The sequence below is a fragment of the Pristis pectinata genome, chromosome 11 (genome assembly GCF_009764475.1).
Source record: "Pristis pectinata isolate sPriPec2 chromosome 11, sPriPec2.1.pri, whole genome shotgun sequence".
NCBI classification, from domain to species: domain Eukaryota; kingdom Metazoa; phylum Chordata; class Chondrichthyes; order Rhinopristiformes; family Pristidae; genus Pristis; species Pristis pectinata.
Genome location: NC_067415.1, coordinates 55,649,511 through 55,677,182, shown reverse-complemented (window position 1 = coordinate 55,677,182; position 27,672 = coordinate 55,649,511). Strand labels below are relative to the sequence as shown.

The 27,672-nt window shown below is 40.8% G+C and overlaps 1 protein-coding gene across 5 annotated transcripts in view; it reads left to right on the top strand.

The window, feature by feature from the left end:
* LOC127576198 (ETS-related transcription factor Elf-1-like) overlaps positions 1-27,672 on the top strand; it is a 109,472-nt gene that overhangs the window by 73,588 nt on the left and 8,212 nt on the right. For all 5 annotated transcript variants that reach the window (XM_052026608.1, XM_052026609.1, XM_052026611.1 and 2 more), the window contains 4 exons: positions 8,430-8,537; positions 9,740-9,916; positions 20,031-20,114; positions 23,196-23,388. In XM_052026608.1, coding sequence (XP_051882568.1) covers positions 8,430-8,537; positions 9,740-9,916; positions 20,031-20,114; positions 23,196-23,388 — 562 coding nt within the window. The remainder of the gene's footprint in view (positions 1-8,429; positions 8,538-9,739; positions 9,917-20,030; positions 20,115-23,195; positions 23,389-27,672) is intronic.

Below are 27,672 nucleotides of genomic sequence, written 5' to 3'. Positions count from 1 at the left end.
CAGGGCGTACAACCAGTAAAGAACTTTATTGTGTGCTTGACACTTTTTTTGTACAATCGGCATTGGCGTGGACACAGTAAATTGGAGTATGCACGGATGGTGCTGCCACAATGACGGGACGGAAGTTGGGTCTAGTCACACGAGTGAAAGAAGTAGCTCCACATGTAGCAGCAACCCACTGCATGATTCACCGTGAGGCTTTGGCTGCAAAGGATAGGGATGAAAATCTTGTGGATGTGTTTTCCACGTGCATTAAAATCGTTTACTTTATCAAAACCAGGCCGCTCAATCATCGTTTGTTTGAAAACATATGCTGTGAAATGGAAGACAAGCATAAGCATTTGTTGCTACGTACGGAAGTCAGATGGCTGTCACGAGGGCGCATTGTGCAGCATGTATATGAATTGCGAGATGAATTGCTCATTTTTCTAAATGAGCATAATGGATCATTGGCACAGTTCTTGACAGATGAGACGTGGGTTGCCAGATTAGCTTATCTTGCAGATACTTTCAATATTTTGAACAGCTTAAATCTATCATTGCAAGGAGCTGGCTCAAAAGTTCTGAAAATGCATGACAAAATCATTGCCTTCCAGAAAAAACTCCGTATCTGGAAGGGAAGATGTGAGCAAGGCATCTATGATATGTTTCTGTTGCTGGCTGACTTTCTGACAGAGAACGAGACTAGGATAGAAGCCATTGTGAGCACCGTTTTGAACCATATTCAACAGCTGTCACGTTATTTCCATGAGTATTTCGGTGATGATGACACGAGCATGTTTGATTGGATTCAAAATCCGTTTGAATGCATACTTACTGATTTAACTGGACGTGAACAAGAAGAATTGGCTGAACTGTCATCTGACAGGACTTTGCGCTTGCAGTTCAACTTAATGTCACTGTTGTCGTTCTGGATAGCATGTTCCCAGGAGTATCCACTGCTGTCCAGCAAAGCCGTCAACATTCTGTTACCATTTGCAACCACTTACTTGTGCGAAATAGCATTTTCTGCAGTCACTGCCATGAAAACCAAATACAGATCAAGACTGAATATTGAGGATGACATACACGTATGTTTGTCGCACATACCACCACGTTTGGACAAACTCTGCAGTGCAAAACAGGCATAACCTTCACATTGAACTGAACACTGAAAGACACCGCTGGTAATTATCAGTGATTGAAATAGTCACTATTTTAATAGGGCCTATGTGCAGTAATTTAAGTATTGTGTGTATGAATTATCGATTGTTTGATTTTGTGGACTCTGGGGGTCTGCCATCTAACAAGGACATGTTCTGGAGGTCCGCAGCATGAAAAAGATTGAAAACCACTGCTCTAGTAGACCTTCCTTGAGGTGGCGCTTGGCACTGAATACAAATGCACTAAATGGGATTGTTCTAAGCTTCACTGAAACTATAATATTCCTCTTCCCCCCCTCCTTTTGTGTTTCACCCACTTGAGATAAAGCCCAGTGATCCTTTTTAATCATGCTCTACAGCTGTGCAGTAGTACCATGGTTTGTGTAGCTGGATATCCAATCCCTTTGTCCCTTTGCTTTTTGACCACCTCTAGTCTTTATAGCTATTGTGCTCTATTCAGAAGGTTGAGATTGATAATTTTAGATGGTTCTTCAGCAGATATTTTTAGTTGGGGTGTTAGAATAGAAAGAGAACTTCCTTCATATTAAAGTGCCCACCTTCTGTCCAAAATGGAATTGCTTTTAATCGTGCATTTCCTTCTACGTTTGCTCTACTACATTGCTACGTAAACTGTCACTGTGTAGTTACAATCTCCAGTCACTAAGTAGCTCCTTGGATCAAGTTCCTGAAGAGTCTTGATCCTTTGCCATCTTGCTGGACCCCAGAATGCTTCAGACTAGCAAGACAGACCCTTCACATTCACCTTAAGCTCGGAAGAATGGCCATTGTGGGCATTGAGGCCAATGAGTACTTTGCATCTGTCATTTCCAAAGAAGAATCTGTTATCAATGTTGCAGGAACAGAGGAGAATGGTAGAGAAACTGGATGTGTTTAAAAAATAAAGTAGTATGTGGCTGGCAGTCACATGGTCTGAATGGGACATGCTGCTTAGACTATGGCTGCAATCCTTCAAATTGGAAGTGGTGCTGGAGGACCAGAAGGTTGGAAATGTTGCACCTTGATCAAGAAAGTGGATAGAGATAAATCAGGTAATTGTAGGACAGTAAATCTCACAGTGGTGGGGAAGCTTCAATTGTTTGATTGCTAGTGCATACATAGTTTCTGACACATGGAACTAAATTTTTAATGGATGTGTACCTGCAGTGCTTCCATGGTTGACAACAATCATGGCACAAAATTCATGTTCAATTCTTCTGAGGGGTGGCTTTGATTTCTAATTTCATGAAAAATCTTAGTTTTTCAGAATCAGAAATGGATTTATTATTACTAACTTATGATGTGAAATTTGTTGTTTTGCAGCAGCAGTACAGTGCAAAGATATAAAATTACTATAAATTACAAAAACAAATAGTGTAAAATGAAAAGGAATAACAAGCTATTTTTCATGGGTTCATGGACCATTTAGACATCTGATGGCGGAGGGAAAAAGCTGTTCCTGAATCATTGAGTGTAGGCCTTCAGGCTCCTGTACCTCCTCCCCGATGGTAGTCATGAGAAGAGGGCATGTCCTGGATGGTGAGGGTCCTTGGTGATGGATACCACCTTGAGGCACTGCCTCTTGAAGATGGTGGGGAGCATTGTACTCGTGATGGAGCTGGCTGAGTCTACAACCCACTGCAGCCTCTCGTGATCCTGTGCATTGGAGCCTCCATACAGGCTGTGATGCAACCAGTCAGAATGCTCTCCACTGTACACCTATGGAAATTTTCAAGAGTCTTTGGTGACATGCCGAACCTCCTCAAACTCCTAACGAAGTTCTGGTGTTTCCCCTTTGTGATAGCATTAATGTGTTAGGCCCAGGATAGATCCTCTGAGATGCTGGTGCCCAGGAACTTGAAGTTGCTCACCCTTTCCACCGTTGATCCCTCATTGAAGACTGGTGCGTGTCCTCCCGACTTCCCCCTCCTGAAGTCCACAATCAATTCCTTGGTTTTGCTGATGTTGAGTGCGAAGTTGTGGTTGCAACACCACTCAACCAGCCAATCTATCTCACTCCTGTACGCCGCCTTGTCGCCATCTGAGATTCTGCCGACAACAGTGATATTGGCGAATTTATAGAATGGCGTTTGAGCTGTGCTTAGCCACATAATCGTGAGTGTAGAGAGAGTAGAGCAGTGAGCTAAGCATGCGTCCTGGAGGTGCGCCTGTGTTGGTTATCAGCAAGGAAAAGCTGCTTTTAACCAATCTGCATAATACCAATCTTTTTGAAGCTGTTTTGGATCAAGGCTATTGGTTGATAATGGGAATCTACTCACCAGTCCAACTCAACTCGAGATAGCCCTGGCCTCTCTCAAAATCTAATTTACCACTCAGAACTGGGGAGCATTGCTGCTAAACATCTCCCTCATGGTAATTGATGTTATCTTCTGGAAATAGGATTGCTCATACCCAGGAATGAGATTGATCTGAGTGTTTGATTGCATTTCGGAAATGAGTTGGGGGTAGATTTTGTGACATGTCTGTTTAAGATGACAGCAGTATACACGAAAGAGAAAGATGTGTCCTTGAAGAAGAATGTGCTTTTAGTAATGTGCTTCAAGCATTTTTTTTCCTTCTGTTTGCTCCTGTTACTTCCTTGATGTCAAATACCTCCTTCGGAAGGGGATTATTGTGAAGCACAGACATTCTGAGCCAGCTGGGGTCCTGCCTTGACATGAGCATGGATCTTGGAGAACTGGGCACAGAGGTCAGCACATACAAAGCTCATTGCTTTGATTTTTCATTTGCGGATTATGAATGTCTTACTGAAAAATTAGGATGACCAGTTCTCTAATTGCTATGCTTGTCAGGCAAGACTCAATTCCCAGAGAAAACTTTGGCTAATGTACCTTCATCATCCCTCTGGATTTAACTGATTCGACTGCAGAAAAATATCCGGCAAATGAAAGAATAGAGTTTAAAATTTATTCTCTATTCAATTATGCTGAAATTCTATTGATAGCAATTAAAAGTCTGTGAAATCTGATAAAATTGCATTACATGTATTGGACGCTGGCAGCAATAGTTTGTGATTGCCATTTCTTATTGGGTAGCATAATAGCAAGGACAGCTGTAACAACAGATGTCTCACAGAATTGACCCAGATGGTGATTGCAGGCAGCACAAAAAAACTGCATTGAATTTTGAGTCGGCAAGTCATAAATTTTGCGTATTCCAATGAAGGTCAGTTAATGCTACATCTGAACAATGTGCTGCTGACTTTTTAATTTAAAGTTGTCTCATTTGAATTACTAATTTTTTTCAAAAACTGTAACTACAAGAAATGAGTGAATTAATGAGGTTCCCTGGACTCTCCACTGTCAATATTTACTGGGCATCAATGTCACCTGCTGGGTAGGAGGCAAAAGGCACCAGTGAGAGAAAATGGTGAAAGCTAATTGACAGCTTCTAGAAAGCTCATTGTTGACAACTGTGTAAAATGTTCATCCTAGGAGGTATTCAAGAGAAGTTTCTGGGTCATTCCCCCACTTTACTAATTATAAACTATGGTATAACGTGAACATATCAAAGGTTAGTTTTATTCATTCAAGGGATATGGGCTTCGCAGGCTGAGCCAGAATTTAATTGCCCATCACTAGTTGCCCTTGAGAAGGTGGTGGTGAGCTGCCTTCTTGAACTGCTGCAGTCCTTGAGGTGTGTGGGTATACCCACAATGCTGTTAGGGAGCGAGTTACAGGATCTTAACACAGTGGCGGTGAAGGAAAAACAATATATTTCCAGGTCAGGATGGTGTGTGGCTTGGAGGACAACTTCCAGCTGGTGATGTTTACAAGCTTTTGCTGCCCTCGTCCCTCTGGCTGGTAGAAGTCGTGGATTTGGAATGTGCAGTATAAAGACTGTTGGTGAGTTGCTACAGTGAATCCTGCAGTTGGTACAAACTGTGTGTCAGTGGTGGAGTGAGTGAATGGTTATGGATGGGGTGCCTATCAAGCGGGCTTCTATGTCCTGTATGGTTTTGAGCTTCTTGAGTGTTGTTGAAGCTGCACTCATCCAGGCAGGTGGAGAGTATTCCATCACACTTCTGACTTGAGCCTTGTAGATGGTGGACAGGCTGTGAGGAGTTGGGAATTGAGTTATTCACTGCAGGATTCCTAGCTTCTAACCTGCTCTTGTAGCCACATTGTGTCTATGGCTACTCCAGTTCAGTTTCTGGTCAACGGTAACCCCCAGGATACTGATGGTGGGGGATTCAGTTATGCTAATGTCTTTGAATGTCAGGGAATGATGGTTGGATTTTATCTTGCTGGATATCGTCATTGCCTGGCACTTGTGTGGCACAAATATCAGTAAGCAGATGCAGAAAGTAATGGGGAAAGTCGACAGAATGTTATTGTTTATTGCTGGAGGAATTGAATACAAAAGTAGGGAGATTATGCTTCATTTATAGAGAGTATTAGTGGATCCACATCTTGAATACAGTGTGTATTGATCTCCTTGTTTAAAAATGTTAATGCATTGGAAGCAGTTTTCTGAAGGTTTACTAGATTAATACTTGGGGTAAGCACGTTCTCTTGTGCAGAGAAGTTGGCTAGGCTAGATTGCTGGAGTAATTAAGAATGAGAAGGAACTTGGTTTAAACATACAAGGATCTAAGGGGGTTTTGATAGAGTGGACATGAGAGGATATTTCCCCATGAGACAATTGAGAACTAGGGTCTCAATTTTAAAATGAGGAGCCATTTAAGACAGGTGAGGTGAGATTATTTCTCTCAGAGGGTTATGAGTCTTTGGAAATCTCTTCAAATAATGGAAGCAAATATCTAAAAAGGCAGGGTAGACAGATGCTTGGTAAGAAAAGAAGGTGAAAGGTTACTGTGGGTAGCTGGGAATGCAGAGTTGAGGTTACTGAAAAATCAATAATGATATTAAATAGTAAGACTGCTTCAATGGGGCGAGTGGCCTACTCCTTTTCGTAATTCGTATGTATCACATTCGTAGGAACAAAAGATGCATTACAACATCAAGACTGCTGTTCAACTAAATTAGGGCTACTCTGCGCCTCTCCTCTGTTTAACCAGCCTTTGGTTGTATTCCTTGATTCCCTGAACCATTTTTTAAAAAAAATCTGCCAACCTCAAGTCTTCACAGCAGAGTAAAGGGTATGGGCTTTTGGAATATAGACATTTCTGCCAAGTCTGTCCCTAGTTTAAAATCGATTAGGCAGGAACTGATCTTTCAAATGTATACTCAGTGGTGACAACCCTGCAATGGTCAGGAACTTGTGGGCTCAAGTTCCACACCAGAGTTGACCAAAAATTAAGACTGTCCTATTGATTATTATGAGATCTAACTATTCCTATGTTAAAACAGTCACCTCTCTTCAAATATAATTGGCTATATAGCACTCCAGGATAACCAAAGGACCACGTTGATGGAAGTCATTCTTTTGTTGTTGTGCAGTCTGCAGAAGACTTTGTGCAAGGGCCTGACATCCTTAAAGATCTTGTACCTAATGGTCACTTAAAAACAGAGTTGATGTTAACAGATTATGATAGCGCCATCAGAGGGAGAATTTCAAGAGGAGAGATGGTTGTGAAGATTCATGGTCGAAGACCCACTTCAATCAGATTAGACTAGGACTTTGCTGGAACATAGGAGATTGTGGGGTGACCTGATAGAGGTTATAAGATCAGGAGGGGCATAGACGGTGAAAGCACATAGTCATTTCCCTGGGGAAGAGATGCTAAAAACAAGAGGGCATAGGTTTAAGATCAAGGGTAAGAGATTTAAAAGGGACATCAGGGCCTTTACGCAAAGGGTGGTGCGTATTTGGAATGAGCTACCAGAAATAGTGGCTGAGGCAGGCACATTAGCAATATTTAAACGCCATCAAGATAAGTACATGGATAGGAGAGGTTTCGAGAGCTATGGGAATATCCACAAGCTGTCATAAATGTTGCTATAATCTATATTGAATTAATGTCCTTCCTCATTTGCTTCTCATAAAAGTTTTGAATTTCATTTGTTTTATATGTCAAAGTATCTTGGACTGGTGTACTAGTGTGTGCAGGCTTACAATGCTGCCACCAGGCAGGTCCCATTAGAGTACTGCCTTATTCTGGACAACAGATATATTGAGAGTGGAACAGTCTTAAAAACTAAAATTCTTACTATCTTTTGAAGCACCTGGTTGCAAGGGTATGTCAGAGTATCTGGTGGCCTTACAAGAACTGCTCACTTTTTCATTGAACAAACCTTCTCACTTATGTACATTTTGAACATGTGTGTGTCTCACTATCCCTTCTTGTACTATTTCTTTTCCTTTACTATTTCTCTTTATGTTGTGTTGTCCTGTTGTGATGATGTGGTCCTGATGCATTTCATGCTTGCCCCTGTGCACCCTTCTACAGTTTCATATTCTCCCTCCTCTGTGTTCTACCTTCATCTTGTTTTCTTGCTCCTTTCCTTGTCCCCTCACTTCTTTATACATATTTTAAGATGTGTTTAGTTGAACTTCATTAAACAACACAAGCATTATCAAGTCAGAAGTTTCATAGCCATTCACAACAATTTACATCAACTCAGCATCCATTTGAAAGAGTGAATCTTTCATGGATACTTCATTGGGGATGAAGTGGGGAGAGACAAATAGTCTTCTAGTCATGACAAGAGATGATGACCAAGACATTGTGTGATGTTTTGAAAGGACTTTGGGAAGTGGAGAGATGAGTAGCAGGTATGTTTGATTTGGGTGACCCTGATCTGAGTCAAAGAGGCAGAATGTCAACAGAGAATGGAGTGGGTGGAGAAGAATGGAGGCGTTTGTGGAGAAAGGTACTCAGATGGAGAAGATGTGGCAAGATTTTCTTTATCATTTTGGCTCAAAAAGCTAGTGAAGATCAAGCAGCTGAGATTATAATAAGGCATTTTTTTTTTGCAATCCATTCTTTGGAGTACTTGGATAAGTTGGAGTAGATGAAGGTGGTGTTGGCTCTACAATCAGACAATTCCATGAAAAGATTTTAAATAATCCAGATTTGCATGAGTGCTTTAAAGAGACCTTGTTCACTATAGCATGGGCACTTTAATCTGTTGAACTAACTCTTTAATAAAGCAGTAAATATATTATAAAAATTATTCAGTGTACCATTCACCTTGACAATGAAATATATATTCAGGTATATGTATATTGTTTATTGTTTTTTTTAAACTTTGTAATGCCAGATTACTGAATGAGACTACAGATTCACTCTGTTGTGCATATCTTGTGTCAGGATGTCGTCAAGTTTTATGACCATGAATTTTCTCTGTTTCTGATTGGCTACAGTGGAGGCTTCATGTCAGAATGGAGAAGAATCAATGGAAACAATTGAGGCTGCTGAGGCCCTGCTCAATATGGACTCACCTGGTCCTGCCTTAGAGGAAAGGAGAATAAGTGAGTGGCAGTTCAATGCTCTTTATGCATCTGCGAAATATGAAGATCGTTAATAGCAATAGATTACTTATGAAATAATAATAAAGGCGAAGTCCACAGTAATTAGATTAGAGATCTTTGGTGTTACAAAGGATATGCCTGACATCAGACCTAGATTCATAGTCATACATCCTCAAGACAGGCTCTTTGTCCCACTGCCTGCGATGACCATTGAACACCCATTTGCACTCTATATTCCCATCAACTTCACTGGTGAGGAAATCTGGAGATGGAACAATTGGGAATCCATCACCCGTCCCTACTCTACAGCATCCTTGGTTACCCCTGCAGCTCTCTTTATGGCCCTAGGTGTAACAATACACACATAGCTGAAGAGATTTCCCTTTTCAGGCCAAATTTCAATGGTGACCAAGTTGTGGTATTTGCTTCAATCCACTTTCTGATCTGCTTTCAACCTTTATTCGGATCATCACTGCTTTGTGCTCTGAACTGTTAATGTCCAACTCCTCTCTGCTAATACACAGGATATATTCACTGTACTCCTAGATGCATCAAGTTGGCAATGGTTACCTAGGCAAACATCTGGATTATTGTCTGGATGGGCAAGCATTGCAGTACTTCCAAATAACATTATGATGTTCACAAGTCATTATCGATTCAAGGATGATCTCTGAACTCACAGATCCAAGTGAGAAATTGCAATTTGTTTCCTCATATACTATTCGCTATACCATGCTTTCAATATCCCAGTGATCAGCCCCATGTAATCATTGAGGTTAATACATGAATCCCAGGTAACTATTGAAATTCTAGTATTTTGAGGTAATCTCTTGATCAGGTTATTGAAAGAAAGGAAAGGGCTTGAATGATAGCAAAGCTACCCATGGTTTCTTACAAAGCCTGCAGAGAGTTTGGCTGATCCTAGGATCATTGAAGATTGTGCACCTACTAAGGGTAACACAGAACAAATTATTGTTAGTTTGAATTAGCACTTCAGCTGCAAAGTGAATTGAGCAATATGTTGATGTCATAATGTTTTTGATTTGCTCTCAATACCTTTTAGCACAGTTGTCCAATTTGCTGTGACAAATTTATTTAGGAAACTCTACTTGTAACTTAAATTGTATATGAAGTGCTGAAGTACAGATTAGATGTAATAATTGAATTTTATTTTTCTCTTTTTTTTTCCCCACAAACTCCAGCTCATGTGTTCATGCCATCAGCAAGTGGGGTGATCACGGCTCCCATCACACACATCTCTGTGCGGGCAGATGGAGTTCCTGAGGTGGTGGAGAATGCAGAAGAAATTATACTGATGGAGGAAACTGCCCAGCAGGAGATTGCTAGTGAATCATTGGAACAGACTAAAAAAAGAAAAGGCAAGTCTTTTATAAAATTGGCATGAGTCTCCTCAGACATGTACATGAGGTAGTTCTCAAGTAGATTGGATTGACCAGTTTGCTGGTATTTGACCTGTTTGATTACAGAGCTTCAGTCTAGTCAGTATGAATGAAATCTGAACCTTTAATTGAAGCTGCTGTCATGTGTATTTTGCCTATCTGCCTGACAGCAGCCAGGCTGCTAAAATGTGATAATCTGCTTGACTTTCATGTGGCTACTGAGTCAACAGTGATCAGGTGAAAGGTTATGGGTTCATGCCGATGAGTTACTAATCTCTTTCTAACCACAGGACAGAATGCAATCTTCCTGTGAGGTTTTTGCCCAACTCCCAAGTTTCCTACTGCGGACAATAGGAAAGTAGGACAGGTGTTTTCACTGCCCATCCCATAACATGGAATCCACACAGACAGCAATCCTATTTAAAATGAATAACTTTCTTTTTTGTAAGAATAGCTTAAAGCAATGTGTATCCAATGTTCTGTGTCTCCTGAACCTTTACAGAGCCCCGTAGTTAGCGACCATAAAGATAAAGAGGGGATACTGGCTTTAGGACAATCACACAGTGGCAGGTGCGATGTGCCAGCCATCTGCCCAATTCGTGTCCAATCCATCTGGCCACCCAGGCCTGCTGGATCAGCCTGCTACCTCCAGACCACCATGATATCTGATGGCCTGGCCAACCTCCGTCAGGGAAAGGTAGGTTTCTTGAGAGGTAACAACAGCACAAAGACAGTAAATCTTTCCCTGCTAACCATCACCAGTCCTGTTTGCTGGATATTCATGGCACAGTGTTGGGCAATATTCATACCTCAAGCAGCACTAGTTTAAAAAGAAATTCCGGTCCTTACATGATTGTTGTTGTAAAAGCCTTCTCTGTACAAATAACCATGGTATTTAGGCAGGCACAGCAGTGTGGGGCAGGCACGGTAGTGTAGTGGTTAGCGTAACGTTATTACAGCAACCCAGGTTCAATTCCAGCCACTGTCTGTACGTTCTCCCCATGTCTGCGTGGGTTTCCTCTGGGTACTCTGGTTTCCTCGCACATTCCAAAGACGTACAGGTTAGGAAGTTGTGGGCATGCTATGTTGGCACCGGAAGCGTGGTGAAACTTGAAGGTTGCCCCCAGAACACACTACAGAAAAACACTGTGTGTTTCGATGTACATGTGACTGATAAAGAAATCCTATTTCCAATGGAAAGTCTTTGATACATTGGATCACTCTTCTGCTGAGGCTTAAATGCCCACATCTTTTGAATGCATCCTTCACTTGACACCAGGCTGCCCTCGGGAAGGATTCTTACAGAATGAAGCTGAAGATCTTGGCTGACTTTTAGCTCCTGAACTGGTTCTGTATCTTTCATAGGATTTCTATCACCTTTGCTGAACAATTGAATCTTAACAGCTTGTGTTTAAAAACATTTTAATGAAATATTAACAAGATCTGCTCATCAGTAATTATCCTTTTAGAGTGGTAGAGTACTGCGGCACAGAAACTGGCCCTTTGGCCCAGCTAGTCCATGCCGACCTGATCTTCTGCCAAGTCCCATCTACCTGCACCCAGACCATATCCCTCCAAACCCCTACCATCCATGTACCTATCTAACCTTCTCTTACATGTTACAATTGAACCCGCATCTACCATTTCCGTTGGCAGCTCGCACCACCCTCTGAGTGAAGAAGTTTCCCCTCGGATTCCTCTTGCATATTTCACCTTTCACCCTAAACCTATGTCCTCTAGTTCTAGTCTCACCCAACCTTGGGGGGGGAAAAAGCCTATCTATACCCTTCATAATTTTGTATACCTCTACAAGATCTCCCCTTATTCTCCCGCGCTTCAGAGAATGAAGTCCTGACCTATTCAACCTTTCCCTATAACTCAGGTCCTCAAATGCTGGCAACATCCTTGTAAATTTTCTCTGCATTCTTTCAAGCTTATTGATATCTTTCCTGTAGGTAGGTGACCAGAACTGCACACAATACTCTAAATTCAGCCTCACCACTGTCTCGTACAACTTCAACGTAACATCCCTACTCCTGTACTCAATGCCCTGATTTATGAAGGCTGAAGTGCTAAAAGCTCTCTTTACGACCCTATCTACCTGTGACACTACTTTCAAGGAACTATGGGCATGTATTCCCAGGTCGCTCTGTTCTACCACACAACTCAGAGCCCCACCATTCACTACGTAAGTCCTACCCTGGTTTGTCCTCCCAAAGTGCAACGCATCACAGTTGTCTGCATTAAGTTCCATCAGCAATTTTTCAGCCCATTTTCCCAGCTGGTCAAGATCACACTGCAAGCTTTGATAGTCTTCCTCGCTGTCTACCACATCCCCAATCTTGGTGTCGTCTGCAAATTTGCTGATCCAGTTTACTATATTATCATCTAAATTATTAATATAGATGATAAACAACAATGGACCCAACACTGATCCCTGCAGCACACCACCAGTCACAGACCTCCAGTCAGAAAGACAACTATCTACGACTACTCTCTGGTTTCTCCCACTGAGCCAATGTTGAATCCAATTGGCTACTTCATCCTGAATGCCAAGTGACTTAACCTTCTGGACCAGCCTCCTATGCAGGACTTTGTCAAAGGCTTGCTAAAGTCCATGGAGAAAACATCCATGACCTTTCCCTCATCGACCTTGATAACTTCCTCGAAAAACTCCATAAGATTGGTTAGACGTGACCTACCACGCACAAAGCCATGTTGACAATCCCTAATCAGGCCCTGTCTATCCAATTACTTATATATCCTGTCCCTTAGAACGCCTTCCAATAATTTACCCACAATTGACGTCAGGCTCACCGGCCTATAATTTTTTGACTTATTCTTAGAGCCTTTTTTATCCTCCAGTCCTCCGGCGCCTCACCTGGCTAAGGATGTTTTAAACATCTCTGCCAGGGCCCCTGCAATTTCTGCACTAACATCCCATAAGGTCCGAGGGGACACCTTGTCAGACCCTGGGGATTTATCCACCTTCATTCGTGTCAAGACAGCCAGCACCTCCTCTTCCGTAATCTGGATATGGTCCATGACCTCACTACTCATTTGCTTCAGTTCTATAGTCTCTGTGTCTGTCTCCAGAGTAAATACAGATGTTAAAAATTCATTTACGATCTCCCCCATCGCTTTCGGCTCCGTGCATAGATGACCACGCTGATCTTTAAGAGGACCAATTTTGTCCCTTGCTACTCTTTGTTCTTAATATAGCTATAAAAACCCTTGGGATTCTCTTTCACCTTGTCTGCCAGAGCAACCTCGTGTCTGTTTTTTGCCCTCCTGATTTCTCTCTTGAGTGTTCTCTTGCATTTTTTTTATACTCAAGCACCTCATTTGATCCTAACTGCCTATACCTGATGTGCACCTCCTTTTTCTTTACCAGGGCCTTTTATATCCAATTCCAGTAGAACATATGCTCAGTGGACAAAATAATTAAAATGATTGTGGTGCCAAATACTATCACTATTGTTTGTTTAAAAAAAACGCTCCTCATCTCTGCTATATTCAAATTGAAAGGATGAAGTGAATCTTCATCCTTCTTTGCAGGGTGCTCCTACCGTTCCTGAATTTACGTTAGTGTGAAATGGGTCTATTGTCATCTTGTCTGCTGAGTTTTCTGCAGTACACCCAAGGTGTTTCCTTGTCTCAAGCAGAGATCCATTTCTCAACCTCCAAAACAGTGTTAGTGAGACTTCATTTAGATTTTCATTATCTGGCCACTTGAATTTTATAAATGGAACTGTCACAATGTAAAAACAGAACCAATCACAGAGCATTGTTTGACTTCTCTCTTCAACCTTTAATTAGTAAAACTTGTAGCTTAATATTGGGAATGCCGTGATGCAAGATACTGGTATCGCTGCTTGTTAAACTTCATTATGTTATAACTGGGTTTCAAGAGCAAACAGCTTTTCTTCAATCTTTTTATTAGTTTTCAAATTAATAGAGATTAATATATAACATCAATGTTTGTACATGTAATACAAAGAGATCAGGATAACAATCATGGCTTAGATAATCATAAAGAACAATAAAATATAAAAAAAATCTGTAGATCCCACGATCTCTTAGTAAATGAATACAATATAAAAGAAAGGAAAAAAAATCCCCAAATCAATAAGAAAAAATTATGAACAATATATGAAATCAAACTAAACTAAACAGAAAAATTTCAAAAAAAAAGACTGGACTGAAATTTCTCAGTAGAAATAGAGCAATATTATGTTGTCAACTCTGTTCCTCTAAGTTGGAAAGTTATTGAAAGGGGTTCTATATCATGTGACAATATTGAATAAATGGACTCCAAATATCTTCAAATTTAAGCAAAGGATCAACAGTACCACTCCTAATTTTTTCTGTTTAAACATGATATAGTTTGAGAGAACCATTGAAAAGTAGTAGGGGGTATTGGATCCTTCCATTTAAGCAAAATGGATCGTTTGGCCATTATTGTAACAAAGGCAATCATACGGTTAGCGGAAACAGATAAATGGCCAGAGTCTATCCTTGGTAATTCAAAAATTGCAGTGATAGGGTGAGGTTGTAAATCAATATTCAATACATTTGAAATAATGTTTAAAAATGTCTTTCCAATATTTTTCAAGAGCAAACAGCTAACCCAGGCAAAAAGTATTATTTTTTTCATTGACAGTCATAGAAGTATATTTTACTGCTAAAGTACATTCATCAAAGTAATGGATGGAACTTATAAATGGATCTGATGTACTCTTTTTGAAACCTATTCTTACTACATGGTATTACAATCCATCTTTGAACATTACTATTCATTTTTCCAGTTGAATGTTTGTAGAATGTCAATCATTTAGAAGCATACAATTTTTTTTAATCAGCTGGTGAAGGTAGGGAGTGGGGCTTAGTCAACTGTTTTTCAGTCTTTCAGAGGATGGGCCTTGTGTAATGCTGTTCACAACAAAGGTCCATTCGCCCTCCGTCACCTTGCCACAATGTTGGAGCCAGCCTTGTCATGGTAGTTTCCACTGGAACATCCACTAAAAATGAGTGCAGACTCAGCAGGCTGTCAGGAAACCCTGGGCTGTTATTTCTTACTGCTAATATTATCTAAGGTCTGGAACTTGAATCCATCACTGTGGTGCACAAAGTGCCTGGATTTTTTTTTGGCTGAAATCTTTCATAACTTCACCTCCAAGCTTCTAATGAGCAAATCATTGCCAAGCCATCTATGGTACTAGTCTCTGTACACCTTGAAAAGCTATGCAATGCCAACTTACTGCACTTTCCTTTTTGGCCCTTGTGAGATGAAATCTGGAATATCAGGTACAGGACTAGTCTCCTTACCTAAGGAAAGATATACTTGGGATGGAGGAGGGCAATAAAGATTCACCAGATTGATTCCTGGGCTGGTGAATTTGTCATGTCTGAGAGAATAAACAGAGTGAGAATATACTGTCTTTATTAGAATAAGAGATTATCTCATTGAAAAATATAAAATACTTCTGGGGGTTGACAGGGAAGGTACAAAGATGATGGTTCCCCTAGTTGGGGTGTCGAGAACCAGAGGTTATAATCTCAAAGTAAGAGATTGACCATTCAGGGCCAGAGAAAAATCTTCATAGGTAGTGAATCTTTGGAATTCTCCACCCAAGAGGGCTGTAGCTGTTCGGTTATTGATTATATTCAAGACGGATATTGAAATATCTTTAAATATTTGGGGAATCAAGGCTAATGGGATTAGTACAGGAAAGTGGTGCTGAAGTAAAAGACAAGCCATCATCTTACTGAATGGCAGAAGGACTTATTCCTGCTTCTGTCTCCTTTGTTTTTGTGTGACCAATGTTCAGGTCTGACATAATGTTCACTTTTGCTTATGACAGGTAGACACTTTAGGGGTTTTAAAATAATAAGCATCCAGCATCTGTTTGGCTCGAGTAAACCACCATGTGTGCAACTATAGAACCACTATACAAACCAACTAGAGGAATTCATTTCCAGCACTGAATAACATGTAATGCAGCAGAATTAACATCTCTTGCTAAGATTTTGCACCCTTTTTCTCTAACGAGATTGTTGGGTCAAATCAGCATTGCCATGGTACTGATGTGTCTAAGAATTATCCATTATTTCCTTTTGTGATCCACACAAGTACTGACTGGGGCAATGTGTCCCCCTCTTCTGAGTTTTTGCTCTGATTTTAATTGCAGTCATGGCTGCTGTCCTGATCCCAACTTCAATCCAGCCCCATTCAGTCACCTCCGCTGAGTTTTCTGGCTTACTTTAAGTCCTGCTCTGATATGGTCTTGATTTTAAAATGTTCATCCTTGTATTGAAATTTTCATCCTCCCAGTTTCTGATTCTGCTCTATTCCTGCAGCCCTTTGAGAATTCTGCATGAAACCAGCTTGGCCCCATGTGGATTCTCCCTTACCTGCTATGAAATCTTTAACTGTCCAAGTCCTAAGATCTGAAATTCCTTCCTCAACCTTACATTCCTCACCCTTGTTCTTCATTATTAGCTCTGCCGACTCTCTTATCATTTAAATATTGTTCATGTGGCCTTGCGCCAAGCCATTGATGATGTTTCCTGCAATAAAAGATCTTAAATTGTACAACTCCTCTGTTTGATCTACCTGTTTACCTTCATCTACCCTCTGGTGCTGCTTGTCTAAAGTAACCTGCTGGAGAACCCACACAATGGACCAAGGTTTTGATCAGCTCTCTAAATCTCTGCTGGGTCTGAGTCAATTCTTCATCACAGCTCAGTGAATCCTTCATTAATCCATGTTGTTGTAGTCCATTTAAAAACCTTTTCAAGTGGAAACCCTCTAAAGTGGACTAACACATTTATAACGATTGCATCATAGCCTATTCCATTCTTATTGATATCTCCTTTTTTTTAATACCAGCTTTCTATCCTGCTTTTATTGTTAATGTGAATTCAAAATATCAATTGAACTTCTTAATTATATCTCCATATGTCTGTAACAGTTTAAAATGTTGAGGAAAAAAAATTGAAGCCCCTCAGTTTATAATTGCTATTGTGCACTTAGTTTAGGTTATTTTTGGCTGCATTTTATAATGGAAAATAAATCAGCATATGTGAAAGGATCCAGTTTTTGTTTGTTGATCTGTTATATGGCAGTACTTTGTTGCAAGGATTAGTCACACTGGCTTAAAGGTGAAGTTGCTTTTATTAGTTTCTTTCCAGCTCTGTTACATTATTAGGTATTTGTGAAACTATAAATATCTTCAACCGGCTATGAAACAGTTCCAAAGCTCTCAATTTGTTCTTTTGAAAGTTTATCATTTTGCTTTCAGCCAAAGGAATGGAAGATGAGTGGGTGTGATTTTTCTGCAATGGTTGTGTTTTTTTGACCACTTTCTGGTCATAATGACTTAGATTTCCTTTGTGTCTTGTGTTTGAAGAGCTCTGTACCAAAACTGTGTACCACTTCAGTAAATACATTTCCATTTTCTTGCACTTAATTGAAATTATTGGTTTGCTCCATTTTGATGGCAAATTACATTTAAGCACTATATCAGTGTCAAATGTAACCAAGATTCTCTTGACTGCCTTGTAGTTATTCTGCCTTAATATTGTTGACTTTCCTGTTGATGTATTCAACAATCTTGTGGATTTGTATTCATCCCTACAATCTATCTTTTCCTATTCCATGCCAGCCAAGCTTTCTCAAAGCAGAATCTTTTAATGTATGAATCTGGGGAAGTTTCAAGTTGCAAGGTTTTGAAACTAAGGAGTATGTTGAGATTATCAGGGCCACAAGAAAACATGCCCTTTGTGCATGAGATCCTAAGGTACCAAGGTATGTGACAGCACAGTGCTGTGTACAATCAACTTCTATAGCTCTTAAGCGTACTACAGCCAATGCACCACCCATTCCTGACCTCCAACATACAGTATTTCTCCAACGATATACCCTCCACTTCATGCCACCATTTGGTTGCCTTTAGTCAGATCCAAAGCTCCGGAAATCTCTTTTCGGACTTCTGCAACTATTTCCTCCTTTTGAGGTCCTCCTTAGGTCATACCTCCCTGAGCTGCCTTAGTGTCCCCTTCTTTGCCTTAAAGAATTTCTTTGTTCTACATTGTAAAACTATGAAGTGCACTTTAACATATAACTATATTTAAGACACTATATTAATGCATGTTGTAGTAGCAGTAACTGTTTACTCAAACTCTAAATAATTACAATTCCCATTTTAACCTTCAGTTATGAAACAATATCTTAATTGCAACTTATATGCAAATGTGATCTCAAGTCACAGTTCACTAAGACTTCCTACCCTTGAACCAGAGGCTTTCACCCCTAATCTGGTTGGTACTTAGTAGTTCACATGTCCAAAAAAACTGCTTGTTAGTGTTTTGCTGTGTGAGTAAAGAAGGAATGAGCTCTGCTTTTAATGTACCTGTTGCACTTAAGGCCTGCCTGCCTGCACTTAAATGTTTTCTCTCTGAAAGCAGGACATTGTCACTTTTGTGCTGGTTGTGTTGCTGTTAATCAATACATTGTTATAGCAGAATTTTGTTCTTGGGTCTTTGGAAGAAGTGAGGACATAAATCAGTATGGAGGAGGTACAGTTTACCTCAGTAGTGTACCTGACAATGCTCTGTATATACTGAGACAGGCATGCTGGGAAGGAGCCAAAGGCCTGGAAACACTGTAGAGGCCAGCGAATAGGGAACAGCGTATACTGAATTAATAATTTAAGGCATGCTATAATTGAATAGTGGATGCCAACTGAGTTCCACTGAGTATTTGTAATCAATTATAAAAATAACATCCTGCATATTCCCTAGCTCATAAAGGAAGTGACTTTAGTGACATGATTCACTGTCCAACATTGTCATGGAATTTAAGTCCTACTGCCTTACTGATTTGCAAAAAGTTGAAGTAGGATTTTGTGCAAAAGGCAGGCTGTCAGGTGCAGTTACGTTGATCCTTAAGATTTTAAAATAAATCATATGAACTCAAAGCCAGTGCACACAAAGCATCAATTTTTCTTACAAGTGTGTCCATACCCATCACCATTGAACTTCTAGTTAACCATTTTAACAACCTTTAGTTTTAAAATGAATTTTCTTTCTTTTGACTTGAAGCAGAGGATTCTTCTGATATCATCATCAGATTGTAAAATATTTGATGCATTTTTAACGTGATGTAATGAGCAACTGTGCGGTTGTGCAGACCTAAATTGACGATGTTTGTTGTTATTATTGGAACTGTCGACATCAAGGAAATATTCAGAATAATTTTTATGGACAAGCCACATCATTTCAATAAGCAAGCTATTTTAAACAAGAGCAGCTTTTATTTATTTTTAAATGGGATGTTGGGTCAAATTTAGGCCATTTTTTAAAAACAAAACCAGCTGTCAGGACTGAGGGGTGTCTGGTGTTTTCATGGTTTGTATTTAGAACACAACTTTGCAGTGCAAGGATGGGTTAGCAGAAAGATAGAAGGTTTTTATTGCACATGCAAGGCATAATCAAAGAGATTTTATTCCTCCTCATAAATAATGTTATTGTTTTCATGGGAGGAGACCATTTGGCTCATTTAAGTCAATGCCAGCTCTCGAGAGCATTCCCATTCGTCCTATTTTCCTGTAACCTGTTCTCACTCTCTCATTCCCAGTCACTCCTCCTCACCTACTACATTATGAATAATTTACAGAAGCCAATTAACTGACCAACCCAAGTGTCTTTGGGATGAGGGAGGAAACAGAAGGAAACTCACGTGGTTCCAGGGACAATATGCAAAGTCCACATAGACAGCACCACATGTCGGGATATTCAAGTAGAAGAGAATATTTGAAGGAATAAAGAAAAATAATTGATATGCTGAATTGTTTTGATCTGAAGTGCACTCAATCAATGTGAGATGGAAGTAAATTCATTAGCTTTGAAAATGAAATTAGATAAATATTTGGTAAGGTAACATTTGCAGAGCCAAGTGGAAGGAGCAGGGGAGTACGACGGATATTTCAAGGTGTCAGCACTACCCCAGTATTTCAAGCAGGCTTCCTTTAACACTTATAAATGTCAAATATAATAACATTAATTGAAACTTTAAATATTTTGTTTCAAGGGCGAAAACTGAAACCACCTCGTCCAGCTTCACCAGTGGCAAATCCAGACTTCCCTGTAAAAAGGAAAAATAAAGATGGCAAAGGTAATCCAATGCAAACAATAGCACCCTCCACAATGCAGGCTGAGCCTTGACTCTTGGGTTCAAGCAAGTAGGAAGCTTGTCAGAGATGAAACATGCAAAGAAAACCTAGAGCAGGAACTCTCCTTCAGTCTGCGTGCTTCCAGTCTTAAAGGAAGTGAGTTGAGGGTTTGTTGTTTAAATATAATAACGAGGCTGTATCTCCATTTTAACATGAGCACATTGCTTTTTCTTTGGGAAGCTCGGCTATATGAAGGAGTCGGAAGAGGTTAAGCTATGAAATAATGCCTTTAACTGTGTACTGTTTGAGAGATGAGTGCTTCCTCCAGGCCTAATGTGCAATCCACAACACCCTCCCCCAGTCAAGCTGCCAGTGGGTGGAACTGCATCAGAGAAACAAGTTAAATTCTGCGAGATGTACAGATTCCACCGTTCCTCCATTAAGGTGTGCTAAGTGGCTGCAGCAACAGGGTGCCAACAAGGTCATTTGACCTCAGCCTTGCAAGATAGTGAGCGATGCACATTTTTTTTGACTTTTCAGTACTCTTTCCCAAGACCAATATCAGGGTTAGCAACCACAAGCCTAGTCTATTATACAGTGGGCCAGATTGAGAATTATCTGGCCAGCTCCCCATGCCATTCCAACATCTGTGTATGTTGTGGGTGGCTCTGTGCTCGAGGCTTTGTTGCTTGAAGGAGAGCCGTCTGGGAATGGAAACAGCCTGTGCATGGTAGTCAGAGGCTTCCAAACCACTTGTAGATGTCTCCAATGATTAGAGACATTTCAACAGGATACAGATCATAAAAAGTAAACATTTTATTACAAAATATAATGAATTTATTTAAGAGCACATTTAAGATTGAAATTAATTGAAAGGATTAATTTAAATAATGTCGAAAAAGAATCGGATCTCTTGCCTGGATGACACCATTAAGGGCAAAGCAGAACACTTGATTGTCACCCCATCGACTACCTTAAACATTCACTCGCTCCACCACTGGGCTGCAGTGTGTACCACCTACAAAATTCCCTGCAGTTACTTGGCTACCACTCCAGCAGCACCTCCCAAACCTGCAGCTGCTGGCGTCAAGGAGGCCAAGGGCAGCTGGTGCATGGAATACCCTCGCCTGTAGGTTCCTCTCCAAATCGCACTCCATCCTGACTTCGAAGTATATCGCTGTTCCTTCATTGCCACTGAATATAAATCGTGGAGCTCCCTCCCTAACAACACAGGATAAGACCAGTTCAAGATGGCAGCTCATCACTTGATGGCAGCCTTCCCAAATGTGATCAGGGATAGACAATGAATCCTGACCTCGTCAGTGATGTCTGGATCCTGAACAATGCATAACCTAACAAAAAATCTTTTCATTGCAGATCAGCAACCCCATTCAAGTGAATGGAGCTGTACATTCAATTGTAGCATTTTCTTCATGTTTGATCCGAATTTCATATGTTCTCCATCAATAAAATGTATCACAATACCACACAAAATGAAAATAACAGATGCCTATGGTAGGGTGAATGGTCACCATAAGCAAGCAGTATCACAAACACCTGTCAAACTGCACTGTCTTTACCATAAGGTTGGTTAACTCATCTAAACCAATATCAGCTCACATTTTGATCATAAATGACACATATTTCTTTATCTTGGCACATTTCAGTAAGTTTGCAAATTGATTTTCTCATATTGGTGCCTTTTTTAAAACCAATTAGCTATTAAGGATAGGACATCCATCGCATTGATGTAGATACAATATCCTGATTTAATGCTCACAAGTTAATTATGCCTCATGTTTGCAATTCCAATTATTCATTGCCAAGGGAGCCAGGAACAGACTAGAGCACAAAATAAAAAAGCTGGTTAGCATTGAGTAACTTCGAGGGGAAGTTGTACTGTGACTGCTTAAATGCTTGGATTTACCTCTCCACTCCTGCCCGGAGTTAACGTGCTGAAAACCGGTTTGTGTTGATGCTCTGAGAGACAGAGCAAGAGAAAGAAGATGAGTTGCAAAAATGAGCTTGACGGAAGTTTCTTGAGAAAATTAATTCTGAAGTTAATACTTAGTGCTGTTATGTCCAAGAAGAAATAACCTCGCTGTCTTTTCAAGATTGCTTTTTTCTTTTAAATTCCTCTGCCTTCTATTGACTGGTGAGCATCACCTTGCAAATTCTGTGCTGCATCTGCTGATGGTCTGAAGTTCAACATGGGTTAAAATAGGAAGATGGTGCAGGAGTTTCTGATGAATTCCTGGAGGAAGTACTGGTGCCCTTGCATAAACACCCACTTCTCGCATATCCCCTGCCTTTGAAGTTGAGCATTTCATCTTCCCGCGTGGATCTGCAGTGTGAACACCTTCATTTCAGTGCTCTGCATCCCAAAAATGCCTTTGATACGTAATTATTTGATGTGAAACAGAAGGAACATTTGTTTGGTGCAGGACCTGGGGAATGTTCCGTTGCCATGGATGTTGACCTTCGCATGAAGCTATGTATTGGCAAACCACCTATTTATGCTGATTGTCATTAAAGATGTTGTGGCAGGATCCAGAGAAAAGATGGTTTCAACTCTTGACCAATATCATTGGCTGTTAGTGCGCCTGCCAAAGCTCAGTGGTAAGCACTCCCCTACGAGCCAAAAGGTCAAAAGTTTGAACCGAACTCAAGGTACTAAAGCACGGAATTCAGATTGACCTAGGGAGGGTAGAAAAGATGTCATGCCAATATTCCAAGATGAGCAGAGCAACTCTACCTGATGTCCCACCTAATGTTGAGACCCCAACCAACATAAGCTAAAGCAGGCTCTCTGGTGGATATCTCATTGGTGTTGAGAACTTGCTGAATGGAAATTGACTTTCCTGTTTCCTTTGTAACTCTGCACTTTGAAAACCACTTCATTGGTCAAAAAATACCTTGGGATATTCTAATATTGTGAAAAAATTATATAAATGTGAATCTTTTTAGTCATCAAAGGAAAATCAACAGACTGGTTGCAACAATTACTGCATCTCAAAGCAGCTCAGTGTAGGAACATTTAGCTTAGTGTGCATAATACTTTACATGTTGTTAAATACTTGCAGGAAACACAATCTACCTCTGGGAGTTCCTTCTGGCTTTGCTCCAGGACAAGAATACGTGTCCCCGATATATCAAATGGACCCAGAGAGAGAAAGGCATCTTCAAACTGGTTGATTCGAAGGCTGTGTCCAGACTGTGGGGTAAACACAAAAACAAGCCAGACATGAACTATGAAACCATGGGCAGAGCTCTCAGGTGCGTTATACTGGTGTGGTGAGTATGGTCATATACCATTCATCAGTGAGGGGTCCAGTCTATTTGCGGAATTCTCAGAATACAGCTTTGTTGCCAGTGATTTCCTTGCATGAGCCTGGTCAATCATCCACATGAGGCTGGGTTGTGTCTACTGTTGACTCTAGAATTGTATTTGTCCTGTGGCTAGTTGGAGCATCATAGACCATACGATAAAGGAGTAGAATTAGGCCATTCAGCCCATCATGTCTGCTTCACCATTCGATCGTGCCTGGTTTTTTGCTCAACTCCATTCTCTCACCTTCACCGCCACCCCACCCCCCCCCCCCCCCCCCCCCAACCCTTGACTCACCTTACCAATCAAAAACATATCAATCTCTGCTTTAAATACACCCAATGATCTGGCCTCCACAGCCCTCCATGACAATGAATTCCACACTCTGGCTGAAGAAATTCCTCTTCATCTCAGTTCTAAAAGGAAGATCCTTCATTCTGAGGGTGTGCTCTTGGATTCTAGACTCTCCTACTAATGGAAGCATCATCTCCACGTCCATTCCATCCAGGCCTTCCAGTATTCAGCAGGTTTCAATGAGATTCCCCTTCCCCCCCCCCACCCCCCAATCCTTCTGAACTCTTTGAGTACAGACCTAGAGCCATCAAATGCTCTTTTTCAACCCTGTGACTCAGAGTCTGGTTCTCCAAACTTTTGTACTATTTTCATTGCTAAGTTTTACCCAATCTATTTTATTGCTTTTATTTTTGTCTTAAATTACTCAAAGCCTTTCTTCCTGTGGAAACTGAGCAGGGCCAACCCTTTGTACTTTTTAATGAAACTGACAAAACTTTTCATATTGTGCAAGAAGTACTTCTCCCAAAGTCCTTCAACTTTTGTATCCAGCAGGTCAAATCATGAGGCATAAATGTTTCCAATTCTCTGCCAGACTAGTTTAGAGAGTAGGATTTGCATCAACTTTTAACCCTGAAAATACAATTATAAATTATTTTTCATCAATCCAGCACTTTCCCCAAATATAAAACTGAGGGGTTCAGTGGAAACTTCATGGATACTTAGAACATTTGTAGCCTAGTATCTGGCATTGAAGTGGTGTCCTGGCTTCCAGTCCAGTGAGACAATGTAATTAGGGTTAGTAGACTTATGTAGCCTCTTCTGTTGTGAAGGTAATGCCTTAATTATTGGAGAAAATTAACATTGCTGCTGCATTCAGTTTGGCCTGGTGCACTTCAGGAAGGCTGTACATAGCCTTTCCCTATATCCCTGAGTGGTCATTGAGGGGTGATCTGCTGGAAATATTAAAAATTAAGTAAGGTAGATACAGAGAAACTCTTCTCTGATAGTGGGGAGAATTTGTAACGCGGGGATATGTGTCTAAAAATTCAGTCACGTGGCATGTTTTGTTTTCAACATTGCAGTTTGAAAATTTAAAAATCTCAGATGTTGGAAATCTAAAATAAAAACAGAAATGGTTTTTGAAATATGTTTCCTGGGCTAACAACATAATTTGAGAACTTTGCTCAGACCCTTCATCCCTTCATGTCACAAGTCACCCTTGCAACCCTAGCACGACTTTAGCATTGGAGATGTACAAGGTAACATAGTAAATGATGAATGAGGAACATGGTGATCCCTCAGCGCCAGACAGGGAGAGCTGCAGATAATATCACAAGTAAATACACCTTCATCTTTCAAACCACCCCATGTTATCACTTTTCCCTTGTACTACTTCAATGCACTGATGTGATTAAATGATCTGTATGGATAGGATACAAAACAGTTTTTCACTGTACCTCAGTACATGTGACAATAATAAACCAATTTACCAATCAGTGACTCCCTCATCTCCACTCCGCACCTCCCAGTTGATGAAGACCAGCCTTGATTTCCCGATGCTGCTAGCTGGCCTGATCCAAGAACTTCCCTGCGTCCAGGTGCTTTATCTGACGCCACCTCCCACAACCTGTTCATAGACAGAATTAGACCTGTGGCTGATCTCCTGAGCCTGACCTTGCAAGAATACCAGGTGGTACATCTTTTAATATATTTTATTGCAGTCACATGATGACCAAAGCAGTACATTGGAATTTCAAGGCAACAGTCTTAGAATTGGAGCAAGTCCATTGGACAAATCAGAAAGCATTTGCGACACGTTTTAGAAAATGTGTAACTCTCCTCCCTTCAAGGCTATGGATGCCTGGAAGTTGAAGCATTCAACTCAGAGATTTAAGTTGGGTGAGAGTATGAAGTGATGTGCAGCTAAGATGTGTGGAAGGAATTGAGGTACAGATCATTTGAAAAGTGCAGTATTTATCAGGGACTAGATGCTTGGCCCATGCCCCTGATGTTGCCCGTCTATCTAGCTTAGGTCCTCACTTTGTTGTTCAACCCTGGCAAGTTGTCGGCTACAGAAGAGCTTGCTTGTCTCTGGTATCAGAGTTGTGGAAGAGACCTCTCTTTCAGCGATGTCTGTGTGGCCAACTCGGTGGTCAGCAAAAACAAACCAAACCAAAAATCACAATAAATAAAACCTTGTTGCAGAGAAACCTAGAGGATTTGTTGAATGCTTGTATTAGCATTGTTGCACTGGGCTGCTTGAAACCATTGGCCTGATATTTGTGATAATAATGATGAGAAAGCTATTGAAATGCGGAAATCTAGAGGTTGGTGTCAATGATGCCCTACTCCACAGCTGCACTAGTGCAGCTTTCCTAGATCCAATCAACACAATTAGCGATTTGTTGGGAACTGCAACTATTTATGCACCAGTCACACTAAATGCCATTGAAAACGTTAAGTGTTGCCAACAGCTTTAATTGTATGCCAAGTCAGACATATTGCTGAACAAGTTGCTGCCCTGAAAAATTAATTTTACATGTCATTTTCTGGAATTAACATTTTAAAACGTATTCCCAGGAATATCGTTGCGTGTTTGTATGCCTAATCAGTTAATTATTGTAAGCTTTCTCAAAGCTCTAAACTGGGCTTCAATATAAAGCAAAGTACTGCAGATGTTGGAACTCTGAAATAAAATATCAAATGCTGATGAGAGGTCATTAGCTGGATTAATAACTGTTTCTCGCTCCATGAATGAGGCCTAACGTGCTGAGTGTTTCCAACACTTTCTGCTGTTAAACTGCATTTGAAGAGCAGCAACTCTACATTTGACAATATTTACACTTTATAACCTTCTCACTCCAATACTGATTAGACAGCTATCTTCAGTAGGTTTTATTTTGGATGGCAGGGCAGCCATCTTTCAGCCGAGGTTAACCTCTTCGTACAAGGCCATTGTACATTTCCAGGGAGGTTTTGCCACACTGAGTTCTTGCAGAGAATTTCCTGTGTTTGAGTGGTTTGCTGCAGTAATTCAGGAGCCATTCACCAAGCTGTCCATGTGCAGCAGATGCGGGATTTTGATCCTCTTTATTGTGCATTGACAGCAAGTTGTTTAGATCCCAAAATGAACCTTCCTGAGAACCAGGGAAGCCTTCGGACTGTACATGGTTGGATATAATGCAGTAGCTGGAAAATCTGGACATTGACCAGCATCCAGTAGAGATTTTTGAAAAAAAACCTTTTATTTCAGTAGCATTAAATCTGCACCAATGATGAGGTGAGGAGGGGAACTGGAGGGAGGAATGTGTGGGTGATGGGCAGATCGAGAAGGTGGGAGACAGAAGGGGAAGTTAGAGGAGACAGAAGGGGAAGTTAGAGAAGACAGATTCCTCTAACTTCCAGTAACCGCTCCCCTCTGTCGCCCTTTTTTTCCCTTATCCCACCGGCTCTATCAGCCCTTCTCTTTTCCCTCCCTGCCCTCTCGGTCTGCCAATCACCCACACGTTCCTCTCCCTGGTTCCCCTCCTCACTTCCTTCCCTTTTATTCCACAGATCTTTTCTATCAGATTCCATCATCTTCAGCCCTTTGTCACTTCCATCTCTCACCTCCCAGCTTCTGGCATCATCATTCCCACTTTCCTCCCTCCCTCATCTGCCTATCACCCCCTCACCTGGATCCACCTATCACCTGCCAGCTCTTGCTCCACCCCTTCCCCCCACTTTTTTTATACTGACTATCCCCCTTCATTCTTTCAGTCCAGATGAAGTGTCTCAAATCAAAACATGGACTGTCCATTTCCCTCCATAGATGCTGCCTGATCCATTGAGTTCCTCCAGTGTTTTGTGTGTTGCTTCAGATTTCCATCATCTACAGACTCTTGTGTCTCCCTGTACCCTGTTCTATTTTACTCTATATTTCCCAATGGAAATTGCTG